Source organism: Perca flavescens, chromosome 12, assembly GCF_004354835.1.
Source record: "Perca flavescens isolate YP-PL-M2 chromosome 12, PFLA_1.0, whole genome shotgun sequence".
NCBI lineage: Eukaryota > Metazoa > Chordata > Actinopteri > Perciformes > Percidae > Perca > Perca flavescens.
Genome location: NC_041342.1, coordinates 22,001,917 through 22,023,129, shown reverse-complemented (window position 1 = coordinate 22,023,129; position 21,213 = coordinate 22,001,917). Strand labels below are relative to the sequence as shown.

The following is a 21,213-nucleotide window of genomic DNA, read 5'->3' as shown; positions in this document are numbered from 1 at the left end:
CTTTTTTTGTTGTTGTTCCTTTTAGACATGTGGTGTTCCTCTTAGCTCTTAACATTGGTGGATGTTAATTTTGCTCTCCTGATATTGTCTTTACTACTGCTTTACTAACTGCTTTTGCTACACTTTATATATGCGTCTCCTGCACCCAAAAGTACTAAGAGGGATTGATTTAGACACTTACTTATGCCACATTACGCATTTACTTAAGCTTTACCATGTAATTTGTTCAATTTTCCATGAAACGCAAGCTGAATGATTATCTGTAACCTCCTTCTAATCTCTCAGGGGCCAGAACATGACTATTTGACCTGTGCACTGATGTAAGTTCCACTATTATGGCTTTTGTAATTGACAAGATTTAAAATGTCAAAACCAATGTGCTTGCACAATGGAAACAGCAATTAGTTTTTAGTTTTAAAGTCACTTTTTTTTTTTACACTGGTTGAAGAAGTATTAGATCCTTTACATAAGCAAAGGTTATCATTATTATTAATTACAATCACAATCAAAATTGTTCTTTCGTATAAGTACAGTAAGTAAAATTATTACCAGCAAAATGTACTTAAAAGCATACAATTTATATTATATATTATGTGATTGGATAATTATTATGGTTCATTAACATGTACTGTAAGCTTCACTTTAATGTTGTGGCTGGTTGAGATGAAACTATTCATTTTAGATATTGTTGGCTAGTTTAATTTACTGTATGACAATGTATTTTATTTGATATACTCATTATACTGTAGGAGTCTGTCAGATAAATGTAGTGTTCATAAAAAGTTCATTTCCTCAGGTGTAGTGTAGTGTCATATCACTATTGGGCAGTATAAAATCTAAATACTCAGGTAGAGTACAAGTACCTCAGAATTGTACTTAAAGGTCCAGTGTGTAACGTGTTTAGTTGTTCATTATCAAAATCTGTGTCGCTCCATATTCATGCACCATCTTGAATATAACATATGTTAGCCGGTAAGGCACATACAGGACATACTGCTCTGCCTTTCGCGTTTTCGCTGTCACATGATAAACTCACAGGTGCTGCTAATACTGCTAATGGGTATCGTCGCTTCCCGGCCCTGGCAAGTTCGAAGAGGGAAACATGGAGGACCACACGTATTCAAATCCAAATTTCAGAAACAGGAGTCTTCTTCTTCACCCAGAAAAAGAAAAAGGATATTGAAAAGAGCAAAAGACCGGCTTTTTAGAAGCGTGAAGACTACCGCAGCTGTAATATGTACTTTGAACTGCGTGGTGCAAGAGAGTTGATTTCAATATATGATCTCAACGCTAGATGGGAGGAATTCCTACACATTGGACCTTTAAGTACAGTACTTGAGTAAATGTACTTCCACCACTGAATTTTAAGGGGATTCTCAGGATATGCCACTAACAGTCAGCACCACAGCTTGTACAATGGAGCTTTATTGCTTTTTTCACAGATCCTTGTGCAACAGGGTGCAGATCTTTTCACATGGAACACACTTGTCTTTTTCTATCAAGAGTTCCTTCATATTTATATAATAGGAATTGCCAAAAGCAGAACAAGAGCACTTCATAGGCTGTTTAAATATCTATTAAAACTCAACAAGTGGTGGAAATCCAGCACTTTGACTGGACCGAATTGCTTCGATTCAGACTTCTGTGACAAAGGAGACCTCTATATCAGGATGTTTATGTAACACACTGATGTAGTTCTTTTTCAATGTGAGTGCCACAGCTGTGACCAGAGTGTCATGAAGGAGTGTGTGTGTGTGTTGTTATGTTTTGGTTTGCATACATTTTAGTATGATATCATACGAACCTGTTCATGAGAATGCGTTGCAGCGACTGTCAGATAGCACAAGGAAATGCTATTGGTCAGGCCAAGTCATTACACACACGTTTTGTAACCAGTTTGCAAAAGCAAGTCTTTTAACCCTCAGACCATCTCTCCTGTCATCATTTTAGGGCTCTCGGATTGTTAGTTTTCCTGGAAAATTGATGTTTTATTATTAATATTATTATTTCATTTTTTTAAACTTTTTTTTTACATTTTAATATGTTACTTTAGAAATGCATATTTTTGATACTTTAGATTTTTCTCTCTAATTCGAAATAGATGATTCCCCTGTATTTACATCCATGTCACTCCTAACTCCCTTTGTTGGCCTGATGAGTATGTGGACAGACACTCTTCCTCCAATACATATAATTGCCACAATAGGTTTTTTACTTACTTAAAGTCTCCATCAGTTCCTCAGCGGCCCCCTGTCTCTCCCAACACTCTCTGGCATTTTATGAAACATCAAAAACTGCTGCTTGTTGCTGATGGAAACATGGTTGTTGAGAACAGCAGGAGTTTTGCATTGAGCATATCCTAATCTATTTCACTTATGAACCTCTAAAAGCAACAGCCCCCCCTAAGTGGAAGTTGACATGATCCCATGCTGGCTTCCCACTGCTGAGCATTGCCAATTTTCTTTTGAATTTTTTTTTTTTTGAAACTTCTTTTATTTCCTTTATAATCAAACTGTACAGTCAACTGTTCAGAGACATAATACAGGCATACATGTCTTAGCGGGTCATTCCATGGATTTCAGCATCCTGTTACTGTAACATCCACTCATAGTTAGCAGGGATGAGCGACATTCATCCAGCAACACAGGGAAGAGATAAATGTAAATAATTTGAAACATTGCCATTTATTAGACTTCTCTGCTGTGTTTTTCCTGCACACAACCCGTAACTGCAATATTCAGAAATTCAGACTAATAGGCACATTTGGAACACTTCATTCAAATGTATATGCGATACAGCAGCAATTATAGGAAATACTTAATAAAAAAAATTTAAATTAAAATCCACAAGCCAGCAGCTCACAATAGTGAGAGTGCTAAAGTCAGCCTGTGTCTGTAACAGAGATATCCTTTCTGGCTTTCCGTGTCTCATGATCAGAACCATGTGTCCGCCACGTGGAGAGTTTGCTGTATTTGTTTAAGGCTTAGGGAGAAACATGTCAATATCTTTCTGGGGGATGAGCTCACACTGAGTAACACCACATAGAACACCATATCTGTGGTGGTTAAGAAATATACCGGATGCTACATGTGGATACGAATAATTTCAAATTATGTCTGGGATGCTGGTAGAGTTCTATTTATCACACAGTTTACATTGAAAGAAAACTAAATAAGTAAAACTAAAAAATACAACAACAATGAATCTGATAAATGAATGCCATGGATTGTTTGTTTGACATAAATAATACATGGAAATAATTGGTGTTGAAAAAAGAAAAAAAAGAAAAGGCAAGGCAAAAAAAAGAGCAAAGAAAAATCCCCGCTTTTCATTAGATGGGAGGAGGCAGGGAGCCAGAGCAGCGACGCCTGGCAGTGTCTTTGTGTTTAAATCACTTACGTCCATATCTTGGCTGTGCTGCGCTGGATATTTTGGAGACTCGAGATATCCAAAATCTGCAACTGCCAAAGTGAGAGAGAATGTGGTCAAATAGTCATGAAAAACAAGAAGAGGGAAATTTGCAAAATGTTTTGCAGTTGAAAGTTGAGTTAGGTCAACCCCTCACTCAACTTTCTACTTCACTGAGATTCATGTAAATGTTGGACTACAAAGGCCTTGAGTTTGTTGTTGCTGAGTTGAATAGGTTTATGTGGTTTAATTTTAAAAAAAAACACACCATATTTTTGTTGTACTGCACATTGCTGCAGCTCCTCTTTCATCCTGTGTGTGAGGCATCTCTCTTCTGTTCCATATTTGTTGGGAGTTGCACATGCACAATACCTAGGCGGCTGTGGCTCAGTGGTAGAGCTGGTTGCCTGTCAATCGGAAGGTTGGTGGTTCGCTCCTTGGCCCTGCAGTCCCATGTCGAAGTGTCCTTTGGCAAGACACTGAACCCCGAGTTGCTCCCAATGCTGTGCATCGGAGTGTAAATGTGTGTGACTGATTATCTGATGAGCAGGTGGCACCTTGTATGGCAGCCTCAGCCACAGTGTGTGAATGGTGAATGGTTCCTGTACAATGTTAAAGCGCTTTGAGTAGTCGTTGAGACTAGAAAAGCGCTATATAAGAATAGTCCATTTACATTTACCTAGGTAAGCACTAGTCAGAAGCAGAGTATGAGGGCGTGCCACGCTAGCAGCTAGGCGAACATTATAACGTGTGTTACAAAGTGACGCATATTCGTCACAGAAGTAAAGGCTGGACTACAATAGAGCTGTTTGGAACAGTTTGTGAACAGTATTTTCTGTTGGAGATGGTAAGTCCCTTTGGGGTGGACTTTGGGCTTTTTCACTTTGTAAACCTATAACATGGACAACAAAAGATATTTAACACAATAAAGGAAAGGGGAAAAGCCAAAAAGCATAATATGAGCACTTTAACTTAACATTGGATTACAATATGACAATTGTGTTATAAAAAGATGATCAACTTTTATCAAGAATTTTACTTACATATGTGCATCACAAGCATCACACACTGTACATACGTCTCCCTCTTCTTCATGAGGTGCAGCGAGTGGAGACATTAAAACCACTGTTTACCCCTGACAAATATGGAGGAGGAGGCCATGGTTCCCATGGAGACACTCATCTGTTTTGTACAGAAAGTGATCCAGGTGTTGGAGCAGGTCAGCTGTGTCTGAATAAGTGTTATTGAACTGTGAGCCGCACCGCTATGAGTTGCAATGAGAGTTAATTAAGTAGAACTGACGCACACACATCCATGTAACGTTCATACACAAAACACACACACACACACACACACACACACACATACTTGGTACACAGCCACAGACACACACAAGAAAGATTTAGACTTCCTGCCGAGTTGAATGAAAAAACCTCTAAGTTAAGCTGATCTCATTAAGTTAAGCTCCATGGATCATCTGGCCTGGGTGTATATCTGTGTCCCTGTTTGCACTGTTCTGTGTTTGTGTGTATGTGTGTGTGTGTGTGTGTGTGTGTGTGTGTGTGTGTGTGTGTGTGTGTGTGTGTGTGTGTCAATCAATTCCACTCATCAGGGCAATAAATGCACAAGCAAAGACTTATTACTAAGAGAAAATATATTTAAAATATCCAAAGCAAGTCAGCAGTCAGGTTGTTTTCTTTTCTGTCTACTGCAGCAGTGGGACCCCTGAGGTGAATATGAGATAAATTACGTCAGTGGGAGAGAGAGGCAGTTCTTATAGTGTATTTAATATGTCACAGACAGGTTCTTCTTTTTTTTTAAATCACATATCAATCAAACTGGCCACTGCAATAAACTGCTCCACATTCACAATATAATATGATAAGATGGTCCCAGACTGTCTCTGGGTAACAGGCAGCGCTTCTGTGGTGTGGCAGCTACTGAGTGCAGAGTGGATCAATAGATCAGGAAGCTACTGTGCTTTGCAGCTTTCACTGGGGGATCTCTGCCCACACTGCAGGATGTTATACTGACAGAGTTTAAAATCAAGTGAGAGGGGACCTCTGCTGGTTGGCCACTGGAAAACTTTGCTCAAATAAACAGCGGTGGAAGACGTATTGTCAGCATGTCTTTAAGTACAGTAAGTCAGTAAGTAAGTAAACTATATTTATAAAGCACCTTTCAGAAGATCAGTGTTACAAGGTGCTGTACAGTGCAACGTTGAATAAAAATGGACAGTTAAACGGGAGGTGACAGTACAGTATTATCCAGTTAACACAAATCTTCATTATATGTCCCTTATGTGATTATTTTAAGTAGGTAACACTTCACTGCGATTCAGACTGTGGTAACACACAGTTATTTCTATATCTCTCTATACAAAAGTGGTAACATTCTTGATCTAAAGTAAGAGTCAGTGTAGCCTACAGTAACTTTAGTCATTGTAAAATTGTAACAACGTTTGGATTTCTGCAGTGTGAGATAAAGCTGATCTCTAGTGTTGACGGTAGATGAGTACGTCACCTCATTCAGTACTTTCAGCATGGGTGATTTTAGACTGTTTGTAGGGGGGCTCAACCCAGACTCCCGCCTTTGGCTGAGTCTCTATCTAATCTGTCAGAGGGAAGGCAGGAGTGCGGTTGTAAAGTTTAACGTATCCGTGTCACATTCTAATTAGGGTCTGATCCTAGAATTGCCCCTGACTTTCAGGATGTTTTTTTTTTGTAACATTCAAGAGGCCACTGACAATACTGGAAAACAGAAATGATTTTTGCAGCAGCAGTTCAGTTTTCTGTTTTTCTGATTTTGTACCCGCTCATTGATTTTCCTGTGATGTCTGGCAGCTGCACTCTGCTGATTACCGCAGTTTGAGTTAGAGTTTGGTCCAGATCCAGAGCCAATAATAGGGGGGAAGCCCCTGAGTTAAGTGCTTTTCTGTTGTTGCACTTCATTAGTCTGAACGTCTAAATGTTTTAAAAAGATCATAAAAGTGTCATTCTGAATGGGTTTTATTGCAGCATATCCTCATATTTCATGGGCCATTTGCTGGAATGCAAATTAAACATAAAACAGAATTGGTGCTGCAGATTACCATACAAACATGCCTTCAGTGTTTTCTGCTTGGAACAGCTATGTATATAGTAGGCCTAACTTTGGGTAAATAGCATATGAGTAATTACATTCATTTAGGAATGTTCTTAAGGCGCTCTGGGGGTAAAGTGTGCAGAAGAGCAAAGGTCAAATGGAGTACATGTTGTAGGTCACTGCAGTTTATTGTTTGCATACTTCTTTTACTCCTTAGACCTCGTAGTCTCCTACTCCAAGAATCCCAAACATGTACATATATTTAAGCTGCTCTAACTCTCCTCGTTACCCTGACCAGCAACACTGCAACAACAGAAGAGTTTTTTTTATTAATCAGAAATATTCAAATTGTTGGATTGTTTAATGAATTTTCAATCACATGATCTCCTTTGCTGATTTATGTAAGGTAAAGATGGTTGTAAAAGAGGTGTGTTAATGTTATACAGTGTATATATATATATATATATATATATATATATAGTCTAAACCCTTATATTAACATCTCAGAACAAACCTCATAATCTCATTATCTGTCTGTAATTTTTGTCTAACATGTCATTGATGGTGTTGATAATAGCTTTTATGTGTATACCTTTCACATTACATTATATATTTATTTCATTGGTGTTCTGTAATTTGCTGAGTTTCATGTCAGGTGTTGAGAATTTGATCCAAAAGTTGGCCTCTGTGGTCCTCTGGTGGCCACACATGATCACTTTTCACTCAGTTGCTTACAAGGTTTACACTTTATTTTCTCTCTCTTGTAATTTTCTGAAATTTACGTAGAAGAATCATATAAAGGAAGGATATGTTCTATAAAGGATATAACATTGTTTAACACTGCACTTTGAATAATATATTTACATTGTAGCTTGTATTTTAAAATTTTGTAAATCTTCTTTAAGTGCTTTTCAATTCACTCTCTCTACTCTTTATGAATATGAATGTCCTTTTGGTATACATCAAAATGATAAAGCAGTGTCATTTACAGTTAGATGAGCCTAGATTAGAAATATGAGAACTTCAATGGGATTGGCTGCATTATGCTAAAATCCCACAGAAATGCATTTAGAAAAGGCATACCACAAAAACAGACAAAAGAAAGTCTTTTATAGTCATGGTCAGCATCTTAACCCCTAAGGTATGAGGACACCACAACAACAGGAATTCTTAACTTCAAGATTAAAGATGTTATAGATATTACCATGAAGTCTACTTAATGTAAAAGCACATATCTTAAAGGATTATTTTGCTTTTCCTTTGATTTGTATTCACCTCTCCCTCTGTTTGCTCCAACATGAGTTTCTATCATTATATTTCTGTCTCTGGAGAGGGGACCATGCACACTGTGCTGTGCTGTACAGTGACCACTGGGAGCTTGTTGCTCATGAAGGAATACAATCTTTTGTTCAATCTACTGTTGCACAAAGCAACTCGGAATAAAATCAGCAAGAGGGTGCTGGTTGCATTTTGAAATAATTTTGAAATTATTGTGGCACATAACTGGCAAATATGTCAAATAAGAAACTGCAGTATTTCTAACACACACACTGGAGGATTACCAGGTGGTGGCGCTCTCTGCTGCAGAATCACCGCACCAGTGTGTGTTGTAAGTGGCACAATGGAAACAACTGTGTGTTCATACAGTAGATAAAACAGAAGATAAAATCATGTTGCGTGTGTGTACTGGTGGGATGGGAATGTTAAAAACGCTCTATCATTCTTCCATATGGAGAATCACACAGTTTGAGGTGTTAGGTGGGTATACATGATTTGAAAACTGGATGCATAAACTCTCATGACAACACTGCAAAGAGACATGTTGGGACAGGAGCCGATGGTTTGAGGTATGCCTGTCAGGAGCCGCTCCCCGGCCTTTGGTTTAGTTTTGTCTTCCCTGAGGCAACACATTTCTGCAGCCATCACTGCTACATGTTGGGGGGGGGATGTGCTGTCTTGCATCACTTGCCTAGACACAGGACTACCTTAACTCAGGAACAGTAGCACATAAGCCATGATACCTCTTGTTTTTGTGTCCCTATTTACAGTAGAGCATAGTATTTCTGTTGTATATCCTCTTATTGACCAACATTTCATGTGAATGTAGGAATGACTGAGCCCTTTTTTTTCTTTTTCTTTTAAAAAAAAGTCTATGTATTTTTGATCTGTTTTAAAGATATAGCCTATAGGGATGAGTGGGCTTGTGTATGAGTCACACAGACAGTGTTGGGAATTGAGGTACCGAGAGATACTACATAGTTGGTTTTGGGCTTTTATGGTATTGGAACATCAGCCTTGTGTTACACATTAAACAAAACAAAACCTGAATACTATTCAATAACATACAATGTTAGTAAAGTAATGACGATTTTATTGTAAAAGATATGCAAGAATAATGGCAAGATTTCAAACAAAGCAAATAACAAAAATAAAACTGTCACACCCTCAGCAGAGTTATACTCAATGGGTAAAAACTGTTGTCATGGAGTGTCTTTACCAACAAATATAAACATATACCAAATATAACACCTGCAAATATACCGTACATGTTGCAATAAAATCCAAATGACATACAGAAGTAAATTCCCTGTAAAGACAGCAATTTTCCTTGAGTGGAGGCTGGATGGAGTGATTGTTCTAGACGAAGTTCTTGTCCGGCTGGCCGGCAGAGCGGGGCGCTGGGTACCGTGGAGATTTCCCTGAGTCCTTGCTGGAGCAGTTGCAGCAGAGGAAGCTTCCTCCTATAATGATGAGAGTGGCAGCTCCCCATCCGACAAACAGGGCACTCCCGAATTCATACCTGTGAATAATTCACACATCACATTGATACTTATGTGGACAAATTTACAAGCATTGCAAGTCCTCAAGTCCAAATACAAGCTGATTATATTATAATCTGTCTGATTCACAGCAGAAACATTCAAACATCACAATATGTGGTTTCAAGCCATTATTGTCCAGTTAATTACATTAACATGAAAGAGTATGCTTACAAATTAAATGAATAGTTAACATTTTGGAAAATCTGCTTACCGGCTTTTATTGCTGAGAGTTAGATATGAAGATTGATACCACTCTCAAGTCTGTACAGTAATATGAAATTACCACCAGGAGACAGTTAGTTATCTTATCTTAGCGTACAGATTAGGAACAGAGCCCTAGCCTTGAAGTGTAAAACAACAGTTATGTGCCAGACTTTTTCTGGCAGACTTCTCCGCTGGTTGCCTGCCATCCTCATGGTAATGTCTCCAGGCTAGCCGTTTTCCCCTGTTTTCTAGTTGTTATGCTAAGTTAAGCTAATAATTTATAGGCCTAGTACTCAACTACATTTCTGAGGCAATATTACTTTTAATTCCACTAGGCCTACATTTATTTGACACATATAGTTACTAGTTATTTTGCTAGATTAAGATTTTACAAACAAAATGTATGATCCATTTATAAAATATGATGCTGTGCTATAAATTAAAGTATCTATAACCCAGCAAGTGCTTTTCATTTTGATACTATAAGTACATTTTACTGATAATACTTTCATACTCTGTAACAGGGAAGGATTTTTACTTGTAAGTAAACATATTTTTACAGAGTGGTATTGGTACTTTTACTTAAGTTAAAAAAAAATAGGAGTACGTCTTTCACCACTGAAAATATCAAACTAGTCTTTAAAATGTGTAATACTAAACGATAACTTGGGGCGGGCTGGTAGCCAACAAGTCCTCAAAACCATACAGACTCCTGGCAGGAGAACTCCGTGTCATTATGCTGCCACAGTGATACCTGATAATTGGTGTGAATTCCAAACTAAAGGGGCAGAGAAGGAGAATCTCACTTTGAATTAGTCGGAGTGAATGGGTCGTAGAATTCCTGGGTTATTCTTTGACCATACCAAGACGTTCCCACCATAGCAAGCACACCTGAAAAACCATGAGCAGAATTTGTTTTTATATAGTTGCATTATACAGGTTAAAATGTGCAGGGCTGGGCTGTATTATCTTTATGATCCTACAAATTCACTACAAGCCAAATCATGTTGAAGAATTGTTGCAATATAGTGGTCAAAGCAAAACATACAGTAGTGTGCTGCAACAACAAGCCAGATGATGTTCAAGCAGTGTGTGTGTGTGTGTGTGTGTGTGTGTGTGTGTGTGTGTGTGTGTGTGTGAGAAGTGAATGGACTCTGACCAGCGATAATGAAGATAACCCCTCCAGCTAGAGCCACTTTGTCCTTCTGCTCCGGTTGTTCAGACATACAGGTGGTGCACCTCATGCCCACCATGTCCAACATGATAGAAATAAAGCACATCATGATGGCACATAGCATCAGCCCTCGTGTGCCCTGTACGATCCCTGGAGACAAAGACATAGCACAGGATCGCTTGATTTTATCAGGTTTTATTGAATTTCAGGGCTTGGTAAAGTTATTTATTTCATTGGCTCTGACCTTTGACCTTACAAAGTCAAGTAGAGTACCTCTATTTTGTATGTATCTCAAATAAAGCTTAAACAAAACCTAAGCTTAAAAAAATCTCTTTGTTGGATCTCAGTAGTCTTCTTCTTGTTTACAACAGACACAACACAGACAACATGAGTCACATCCAGCTGAGGTGTGCTGGAAACATTCCTATCTGATGACGCTGGTATCAGCCTATTATGATATATAACCGGGGTCTTCTACGTTTTCAAGCCAAGGACCCCTTAACTGAAAGAGAGATGAATCAGGGACCCCCTACTAGGCATGGGCCGGTATGAGATTCTGACGGTATGATAACCTTCAGCAAAAATATCACGGTTTCACGGTATTACGGTATTGCAATTACAGCTATAAATGCATTAATTTTGAAATGTCTGGAAAAAAAACATTGTTTTTCTCCATTGAACACAATGTATTTTATTTTTAAACAAACTGCAGACTGGCAGGGAGAGAAATTCCTAAACTGCACTTTCTTTCCATTTTCTTTTAGAAAATGTTTGTGGTTTTAAAAACTGTGACTTTTCAAATCCTGGTGTACCTTGAAACCGGTAGCCGGCCCATGCCTACCCCCAAAACATATGTTGTATAAAAGGAAGTTGCATAAGAAACTGGGCTTACAATAACTTGTAGGGCAGCCTAAAGCCTAAATACATACCTTTTTTTGCATAGAATACTAAGCTATTAAAATAGCCTACTAATTGTTGGCATGATTTTATAAATCATGTTTTAATGTTTAACATACATGTGGCACAGTGAATCCTTAGGATTGCTGGTATCTGTGGATGGCCTTAGTGACTACCTTACCTATAGGATAGTAAGCCTATCATCAGTGGGGATTTATATTTGCTAATAATATGTTAGATTTATGTCAAGACTTTTTAATTTTTGAAAAAACCACGCATTGACTCTGAGGAGCCCCTATGGGTCTTGGACCCCCTTTTGAAGATCTCTGATATAGAAATAAAAAATCCATTTACACAGATACATTTGTATTTGAGATCAAACACCGTCCATAATTTGTATTTCAGTTTGAATTGATTTCAAAGAAGTAGAAGTTTCTTTTTGATCAGTCAGGAGCTGGTATTTGACTGACGTGTCTCTGCACGCGAGGGAGCGATGAGGGCACTTTCTTATACCTCTAGGGAGGTTTGAATGACCAACGAGACTTACACTTTCCTGTTTCACAGCACATCAGCACATGAATCTTAAACTTCTAAGATTGAGAAATCTCATAAATTCATGATTTCAATTTCATGAAGTCACTATCAGAGAAAAAAAAAGAATTTAACTTTATTGTTTTATAAATGCACTATTCGTTGTCCGATGACACATTTTGTACCCACGCCCATATTTTTTTAGAAGAAATTGATTGAGGACACAATACACTTTAGGCCTAATTGTTGTATGATCACTATGCTGTGTCTGACATGGTATAATAGATAATATGATTGACGATGAGTTGTTGGTCTTTGCAAACGAATTTTATAAAAGATGTGGCCAGGTTGGTTCGGTGGTAGAGTAGGCGCACATGTACTGAGAGGTTTATGCCTCGACGCAGAGGTCCAGGGTTCGAATCAGACCAAAAAATAATCTTAAAAAGCAATGAAAACATGATATGTAAACAACATTACCTGGTAGCTGGAGAAGTGAATCATACACTTTACACTGAACTTGACCAGTGCTCTGTGATGCACAGGTCTTCCACAGCCCTTCATACAACGCCTGAGCTGTGATGATGTTGTCTCCTGCATACGATGAAGCTTTCCATTCCACCATGACTGTGGATGCTATCAAGCCAATGAAGCCCAGGAAGGCCAGTGTGAAGCCAAGAAGCTGTATGCCTGTGTTGGCCATCGTTTCACGTCAGAAACTAAAAATGGGAAATGATCAAAGTTAGAAAAGTTCCAAAATCCTTCTCGATGTAGTTCCTGGAGGTTTGGGGTGGTGGATCTGATGCCAAACAGTGCTGTCTACCTGTGCATCCTCAGGGAACACCCCAGAGGAGAGGGAGGATCTAGGAATGCTATCTCCTCCAACTGAGGTTAGGAAGAGCAGGACGACACCTAGTGGAGAACACAGTGAGACAACACAATTTTCATATTTTGTATTTACACTACAGCTGAGGTCGTGCTAGTTTCTGTACATCACAAGTGTGCTGTATTTTTAGAGCAAAATGTATGTGCTGTTATTATATAAATAATAACAACAATAACAACAATAATAATAATAATAATAATAATAATAACAATAATAATAATAATCATCATCATCATCATATATCTATTATAATGTAGTGTATTAGATGTATACACCCTTGACATGACTTAAAGACAAGCTTCATTCGGAGTGCTTTGTTAGCAGTTAGTTAAGACTAGAAAAGCGCTATATAAAAACAGTCCATTTACATTTAAAGCTTTAAATAAATAAATACAATTAAGTGAATATGGTTTTTAGTAGTTGTATTATTATTATTATTATTATTATTATTATTAGTATTAGTAGTAGTAGTAGTAGTAGTAGTAGTAGTAGTAGTTGTTGTTGTTGTAGTAGTAGGCCTATTTGTTATTTGAAAAACTAATAACAGGAATGTGATGAAAGCACATTTCCTCTTGGATTTGTCTTGTATTGGCAAATAGTGACTCTTTTCTAACAGACTTGTGCTGAAACTAACATACAAAAATGCTTTTTATTCTACATGTTGCAGCCTATATTATAGCAACCAATAAAAGTCAACTATTTTCTGCACTGTGAGCTCATTTGCTGAATTCAAGAATTGTGAGCAAATGAAACCGTGGCAGGAACTGGCCGCTGACCAAAGGTTTTTGTCTTGCCTAATTCAGACTTGTTGTCGTTTGCACTTTGTGTCAGCTGGCTTGTAGATCCATAGGGAAATTTGTTTCAATGCTACGGGATCCCTGTAACACAGAGGTATGTTGGATTTCATTTATTTAAATGCAAAAGTACCCATTTTTCCCTCTGTGTCAACAAACGGCAACATCGTCTTTGATGTCCTTTTAATTCATAGAAACCTTCTTCATGTTTTTGACAGTGAAAAATGGACAAAAAATCTGGCCTGATTCTGTTCCTGGTGCTGCTTCTCTGTCACAAAGGCAACACACAGTCACACAGCTCTTGTCCATACACTTGCCAGTGTTTCACTTCAGTCCAAATACTGTGTGCTGATGAACGGATGGCATCTTTACCCATGAACACGTCCAGGCAGGTCAAGGACTTTATTGTAATTCAATCAGCTGTAGCGTATCTGTTCCCCCGCACTTTAGAGGAGAGCCCCCAACTGGCCAAGCTTATCTTCCTAAATAATGCACTGCGAAGTGTTAACTCTCAGGCTTTTGAGCATCTGACTGAGCTGCAAGAGTTGGAAATCAGTGGGAACCCCTGGCTGGAACATTTATATTTGGGGACTTTTTCAAAGCAGGGAAACTTGACTAAACTATTGCTTAACTTCAACAAGTTCAAGACCGTGCTTCCTGGCATGTTTGACTCTCTCAAAAAGCTTGAAACACTGCAGATGAAGGGCAACATCATATCAGATCTGCCCCCATTTCTTCTGCTGAACCTCCACAATCTGCGTGTCCTGGATTTGTCCCAAAATAAGCTTGAAGACGTAAAAAGGGAAACTTTTTCTGGTCCAACGAAACTGGAGATCCTGAAAATTAACAACAACCTCATCAGCAATCTTACATCTGACATGTTCCACAATATTTCTCAGCTGATAGAGCTTCACTTGGAGGGGAATAAGATATCAGAACTTGTTGACAATATCTTCTTTGTGTTAACCGAACTGAAGGTGCTGAACCTCCGTGGAAACCTTCTCACAGCCTTCAGTGATAACGTGTTTGGATTCAAGGCCTCAAATTTGAAGGAGCTGAACCTAAAGGGCAACAGATTGACTGAGCTGTCCTCTCTAAGCAGTTTGACGTCTCTTACTGACCTAATCTTGTGCTCTAACCAGCTCTCCAACCTTCCTGAGGACCTTTTTAGAAATGTTACAGCCCTGGAGAATGTGGACCTGTCTGAAAACCAGCTCACCTTGCTGCCCGCAATGATCTTTAAAGATCTATTCAGAATCAAGGCCATCCACCTACAGAAGAACAACCTGAGCAAGGTGGACGCCAATCTGTTTGAGGACCAGGTGCTCATTCAGCAACTCTACCTGTCTGACAACGAGCTGGAAACTCTCCCACTGGGCCTTTTAGACCCTTTTGTCTTCCAGCACACAATCAGACTGCACGGGAACCCCTGGAAATGTGACTGCCACATGTTGTACCTGCATGACTGGGTGTTGAGAAACAGCCGAGACGTAGAGATGGTTGAAAGGATGCTCTGCGCGAGCCCCAGCTTTTTGAGAAGATGGCCAGTCGTCTTCATCGACAAGGACCAGCTGGTGTGTCAGGTGTCTAAAGATGACACGCCTGATCTCAGCAGCTGCAGCCTACAATTGTCAAATGACACTGTGATCATCAATTGTAAAGTGGATAAATGCTCTCCACTCACTGTGAAGGTACAGTTTCAGGATGACGACAACATTACGGAGCATGTTTTGAAAAATGAGCCTCAATGTAGGAATGAGACAATGATCGAGATCCCTGTTCAGTAGTTTTTTCTCTTAATCAGACTTTTTTCTCTGTGCAAATACCTTCTCTACATTTGGTCTTTCTTCATACAAAGAGAGTCATATTATATGTTCCGACTGTCAAAGTCAATACTGTAAACAAACCTCGAACTCAGCTGCTGATAACCAGCAAACATGCATTCTGCTGAATGATAAGAGGGGTGGATGAACCCTTTTCTTGTAAAGTTCAAAGTTCACCCCATTACTTTTTAAGATTACTGCTAAAAGGATCAGTGAGTAGCATGTTAATTATCTGTTTACATGTTGGTTCTCCAGTAGATGCTTCTTGCTCCCTTGTTTCTGTACACTGTTTGAATATGTCCTGTTTATGGGCATATCATTTTTTTTGCAGTTTTAACGAAGTCTTGCAACAGCTGCCAGTGTAAAATGTCAATAAAATGTATTATTTGCTTCTTCAAATGATAAGTTTAATTAAAACATTTACAACACTTTGAAAAGGCAGGAAACCCAGTCTGTTTGGCAATGGTGGAGGAAGTATTTAGATCTTTCACTTAAAGGGACAGTTCATCCCAAAATCAAAAATACATATGTTCCCTCTTACCTCCAGCGCTACAGTATTGATCAGTCTAGATTGTTTTGGTGTGAGTTGCCCAGTGTTAGATATCGGCCGTAGAGATGTCTGCCTTCTCTCCAATATAATGGAACTAGATGACACTCGGCTTGTGGTGCTAAAAGCACCAAAAAATACATTTGAAAAACGTAACAGCAATGTCTCTTTCTAGAAATCACGACCCAGTTACTCAAGATAATTCACAGACTGGGTTGTGAGCAGTTTCATGTAGGAACTATTTTCTTTCCACCATATCCTTTCCATACCACAATATAAATATACTCAAAAGCAATTGAAAATGCTATGTGAATAAAAGTGTGGAAGTATTATCAGCTAAATGTACTTAAAAGTAGAAGTAGAATAGCTCTTTTACTTATTATATTATTATATATTATGCTATTGGATTATTATTACTGATGCATTAATGTGTATGCAGCATTTTAATGTTGTAGTTGGTCAAGTTGAAGCTAATTTCAACTATTTAATATGATGTTTATGCTGCTAGTTTAACCTATAGCAATACATCATATGAGCTCAACATCCCTGCTATTATAGTTGTCATACACGTTTAGTGTGCAGTATAATGTAAAATAAGTTTGTGATGTTTTTTTTATTTTTATTGTATATACAAAATATGTATTTGTATATACAATATATATTGTTCTTTTGCAAAGACAGAACATAAACAGATCACTGGTGTAATACCACAGACAGTCAGAAGGTGGCACTGCTGTTATGAAAATAAATAAACGGTGCCACTGGAGATATTTTGATAAACTCAAAACATTTACAAAATAAGAATTGGACGGTCATATTTAACAAAACTAATGAGTGGCCATGAGCTGCGAGAAAACCTCAAAGTCAGAATAAAGGATTATGCCCCACCACTATGCCATACACAGATTATACTGATTATTCTTGTATGTCCTCAGTGCTGTGTAATTTTGGTTGGACTGCAGCATGTGGGACAGCAGATGAACTGAATGTCTTGTCTCAGGCGCCTCATGTAAATATAGATAAGAGGTTTCATAACAATCAAGTTTAGCAAGACGTTGATAGCCTCTACACACTCATGGTCCACCCACACTGGTGTTTTAGGGAGGGGCAACTTTCACCTTTATCATTATTGATGCAATCAGTTTGATAATCTCATTTAATCCTATAGCTGTGCCTGAGCAGCGGTCTAATCAGACACCTGCGTTGGTGTGCACGACCTTTGATGCCAGTATTGTCAGCTGAGTTGTCATCTTATCTCACACAAAGCTCTCTTGGTTTTTGACTTGTCAAAAAAAAAATCTTAAAACACCCAAGTAACACATTTTGCCAACTTTGTGAAAAAAATCTGGCGAATGCAGCTGAACTATCTTCAACATACACACACGGGAAATAAGAAGTAAATAAGCAATAACTGTGCACGGAGATGGCTAATCACAGTGAGCAACAGAGGAGGTGGAACTCGCTGAGGATTTCCAGTGTAAAGTACAGGTATTAAACAACACACCTTTTTCACAGCACACATTTTGTCTTGTCATCTAAGGAAAAGCACACATGGATGTAATAACACAAATTAAGTGTCCCAATAAGAAACCATACCCCAACCAGGTCCCTGGAACCAGCATACCTACCTTTAATGCAATCGTTATTTATGTTATTAATTACACCTGTGCTGTTCCTGTAGTTAGAGTTCTTCAACCTGTTTTGACTTGTCACTCTCCAAAATGAAGCAATATCTGCTTGTGACCACTCGTCACTGGTTGAATTTCTTTCATCAAACCGTGAAAGTTTCCTACTCGTATTATTTTATCTGAATGTTTTTAGAGGTTATTAGAGGCCTGACGATTTTTTTTCTTTCTTATTACACAGCTTATTAATTACGCTGCGACCCCTCAGAATTACCCAAAGGTTGGAAACCACAGTGATAAAGTCAAAATGTATGCAAATGTGTAAATAAATTAAAAACACTGGATGAAGCCCATGTAAAATGTGGGTCTCAAATGGGTCTCATCAGTGCACTATTTACAGTTAAATCTTTAACATTAATTGAATAAAATTAGATTTTCACTTGACGTTTTGTGCTAAATAATGACACATGGATGCTATTGTCACTGTAGTATCAAATGCCTTTCTTATGGTAGACATTTTGAGATGTCACAAGTGGAAATAATCAAATCAATGATGGCTGGATTCCATAGCTGCTCCAATTTCAGGGTCCTGTGCATGCTGCCTGTCACACTGTCATGGCTCATTGGCACACTTGAATAGAAAGGAGCCATGGTTAATGTTATTAGCAACACCTCTGCTTTTCTTGCTATGAAAAGTCAAAATGTTTGCTGTGAAAAAAAGGTGTACTCATATTTGTGAACAACTTTATTGCACCTGAGAAGGAAAAGAGACCAGGAAAGGAAGTCAAGCAAAAGTGACCAAAACCAGCTGTTTTCTGTATCTAGTTAGGAGATAAAACCCCTACAATGTACCAATTTTTCATGCAGAATATGTTCTTTTGTGAATTGTATTCGCTCATATGGTTCTGTTTTGAGCGCCGTCCCAGAGGACTTGTTTACAGCTCTGTGAATCATCTCAGGAATCAGAACTACAACTCTAACTTGCAGTTTCACTGTGTAATCAGATACACAGATAAAAGGTTTCTGTGCCTCCTTTTTGTATTTATGTCAATCTTAACAGTGCAAGGAAAGCCCAGATGTTTAAACAGGCTGTCATACAGTTTGTCCAAGTTTTGATGTGATTGTACAAATGTGGGAGGGACAAGGAGTTTACTTCACCTTATGAATGTGATGAGGGTAATATTTAGCTTTCATTTTTACCACAGTGTGCATTATACAGAGCTGACAGAGATACCATAGGAAATTCTGCGAGCCAAAAACCATGGTCAGTATTACTGCACTACAGACACACTGTGTACAACATTATACGGATACCACTGGAAATAATAATTGCAATACATTATATTATATTGGTTTGGCTGATGTGTTTGTCTAAAGTGTCTTACAATCTTTTTGCATACATTTTGAGGTTCATTGTCTTGTTCAATATCCAACACAACTATCATAATCATCCACACGACACCCAAATTTACCTGTCATCAAGCAACGACACTCCCATAGATTCCCTCTACAAGGGAATTAAACAAGTAAATGATTGCATGAGCCCGGACTTACTCCAGATAAATGCATATAAAACTAAGATAATTGCCTTTGTTGCAAAAGAATGAAGGCTGAAACTAAGCGCTCTGAAAACCAAAAACCAAGTCAGAAATCTAACAGCCATGTCAAATCAATTACAAAGTCTGCATTCTACCATCTAAGAACCATAGCAGGAATCAGAGGATTCATGCCCAGGCAAGACTTAGAGAACCTAATCCAAGCTTTCATTTCCAGCAGGTTGGATTACTGTAACAGTCTTTTCTCAGGTCTCCAAACAAAGACAGAGAAAACTGAACACATCACACTAGTTCTCAGGTCTCTTCCAGCGTGTCAGAGAGTGCAGCTTAAAGTACTCATGCTGTTTGTCTATAAATCTCTCAATGGCTTAGGACCAAAATACATCTCTGACTGTCTTTTACCATATGAACCCCCTAGGTGTCTCAGGTCATCAGGTAAAAGGCTGCTTACTGTTCCCAGAGTACAAACTAAACCTAGAGAAGCAACAAACTTCCAGGAGATTTTAGACATACACAAACTTTGCAACACACCGGCCCTATTTTTTGTCAATAACCTAGCTTGGAAATTAGTAACTTAGCCTTCCAAGTGAATCTTTCCACCCACCTCGCCACAGTATCTTGAATATTTGTGGCTGCATGCATACAAAAACGTATCAAAATTAACCTAAGACAAATTATCAGTAGTGGCCCATAGAGGTCCATGCAAATGCCATTTGCCCAAATTCCATGGCTGGTCCGTCACTGAGTGTATATATATAATTGCATTATCCTGCTAGAGCAATAACATTAAGGGCATCGCTTAGTGGGGTCCTCAATACAGGTAGTATTGGAAATGACATACTAAATATAATAGAAGTTCCTCTTAACTTGAATTTATAACTAAGTAATTGAACTTTTTATGTCTGAAGGGGATGTGTTATTATCATTTACTAATGCTTTATAGAGCAGTTATAAGCTATTGTTAATAATAACTTCGATTGCCAAGTTGTGATACTTCTTTCAAAATTTTATGTTGAGTTTAAAAATTTTTTTTTTTTCTATTTTATTACTTTTTCTACTTTCTCTTAAACCATCACATTTGCAGTTATAAAGGTAGTTAGGTATTAATAAAAGGTAATAAACCATTCAATTTACAGTTATAAATTTTAATTAAGGGTCAAGATGCACAATAAACCAACAGCGAATGTTAACACATCATCTATGTTTAATGTTAATGAGTCATTAATAAGTTCAATAATAAGGGGGGAAGCATTCAAATTAGCTCTACCTTTACCAGCTGCAATTTTAAAGTGATGTACACATTAATGCATCAATAATTTATTTAATAATAATTTAATATTCTGCAAAATTAGTACTTTTGGTACGTTATGTATATGTTGATACGGTTGATACCAATGTACTACTAAGTAAGATTTTGAATACAGGACTTTTACTTTAACAGCATATTTCTACACTGTGGTTTTGCTACTTTTACTTACGTAAGATCTGAGTACTTTTTCCACCTCTGTTAATGGCTTACAACAGACCTATGCAGCATTAGTAAATTATAATTAACCAGATTATTGACAAATAATTACAATCAAAAGTTTTTGGCTCAATGTGGTTATATTAATCAACCATTTATAAAAGGTGACTTAATGGAAGGTGGTCTCAAAAATCGTATTGGAATATTATTTGAAACTATCAGAGCAAAGCCGCAGATGAAAGTAATACTTAAAAGTATATGGATGGTGTCAAAGTATTGAGCTTTGTAAAATTACTCGGTCATTTATTCTTAAAAAAAGCACCACTAAGTTACACAGCAACTTTCATTAAGTGAATTAGCTGCTTCACATCTTCTGTTTATTAGGAATAGAAAAAAATGT

At 37.9% G+C, this 21,213-nt stretch overlaps 2 protein-coding genes across 2 annotated transcripts; one reads left to right on the top strand and one right to left on the bottom strand.

Moving 5' to 3' along the window:
- Positions 1 to 9,129: 9,129 nt before the first annotated feature.
- cldn1 (claudin 1) lies at positions 9,130 to 13,010 on the bottom strand. Its single transcript, XM_028594205.1, has 5 exons — positions 12,941 to 13,010; positions 12,598 to 12,836; positions 10,678 to 10,842; positions 10,325 to 10,409; positions 9,130 to 9,292 (listed from the first exon to the last, which is right to left on the bottom strand). Exons 2-5 carry the CDS (start codon positions 12,818 to 12,820, stop codon positions 9,130 to 9,132), a joined length of 636 nt encoding a protein of 211 aa, XP_028450006.1. The 5' UTR covers positions 12,821 to 12,836; positions 12,941 to 13,010.
- Positions 13,011 to 14,156: 1,146 nt separating this feature from the next.
- Positions 14,157 to 15,584, top strand: LOC114565973 (carboxypeptidase N subunit 2-like). Its single transcript, XM_028594315.1, has one exon. The coding sequence runs from the start codon at positions 14,157 to 14,159 to the stop codon at positions 15,582 to 15,584; it is 1,428 nt and encodes a 475-aa protein (XP_028450116.1).
- The last annotated feature ends 5,629 nt before the right edge of the window (positions 15,585 to 21,213 follow it).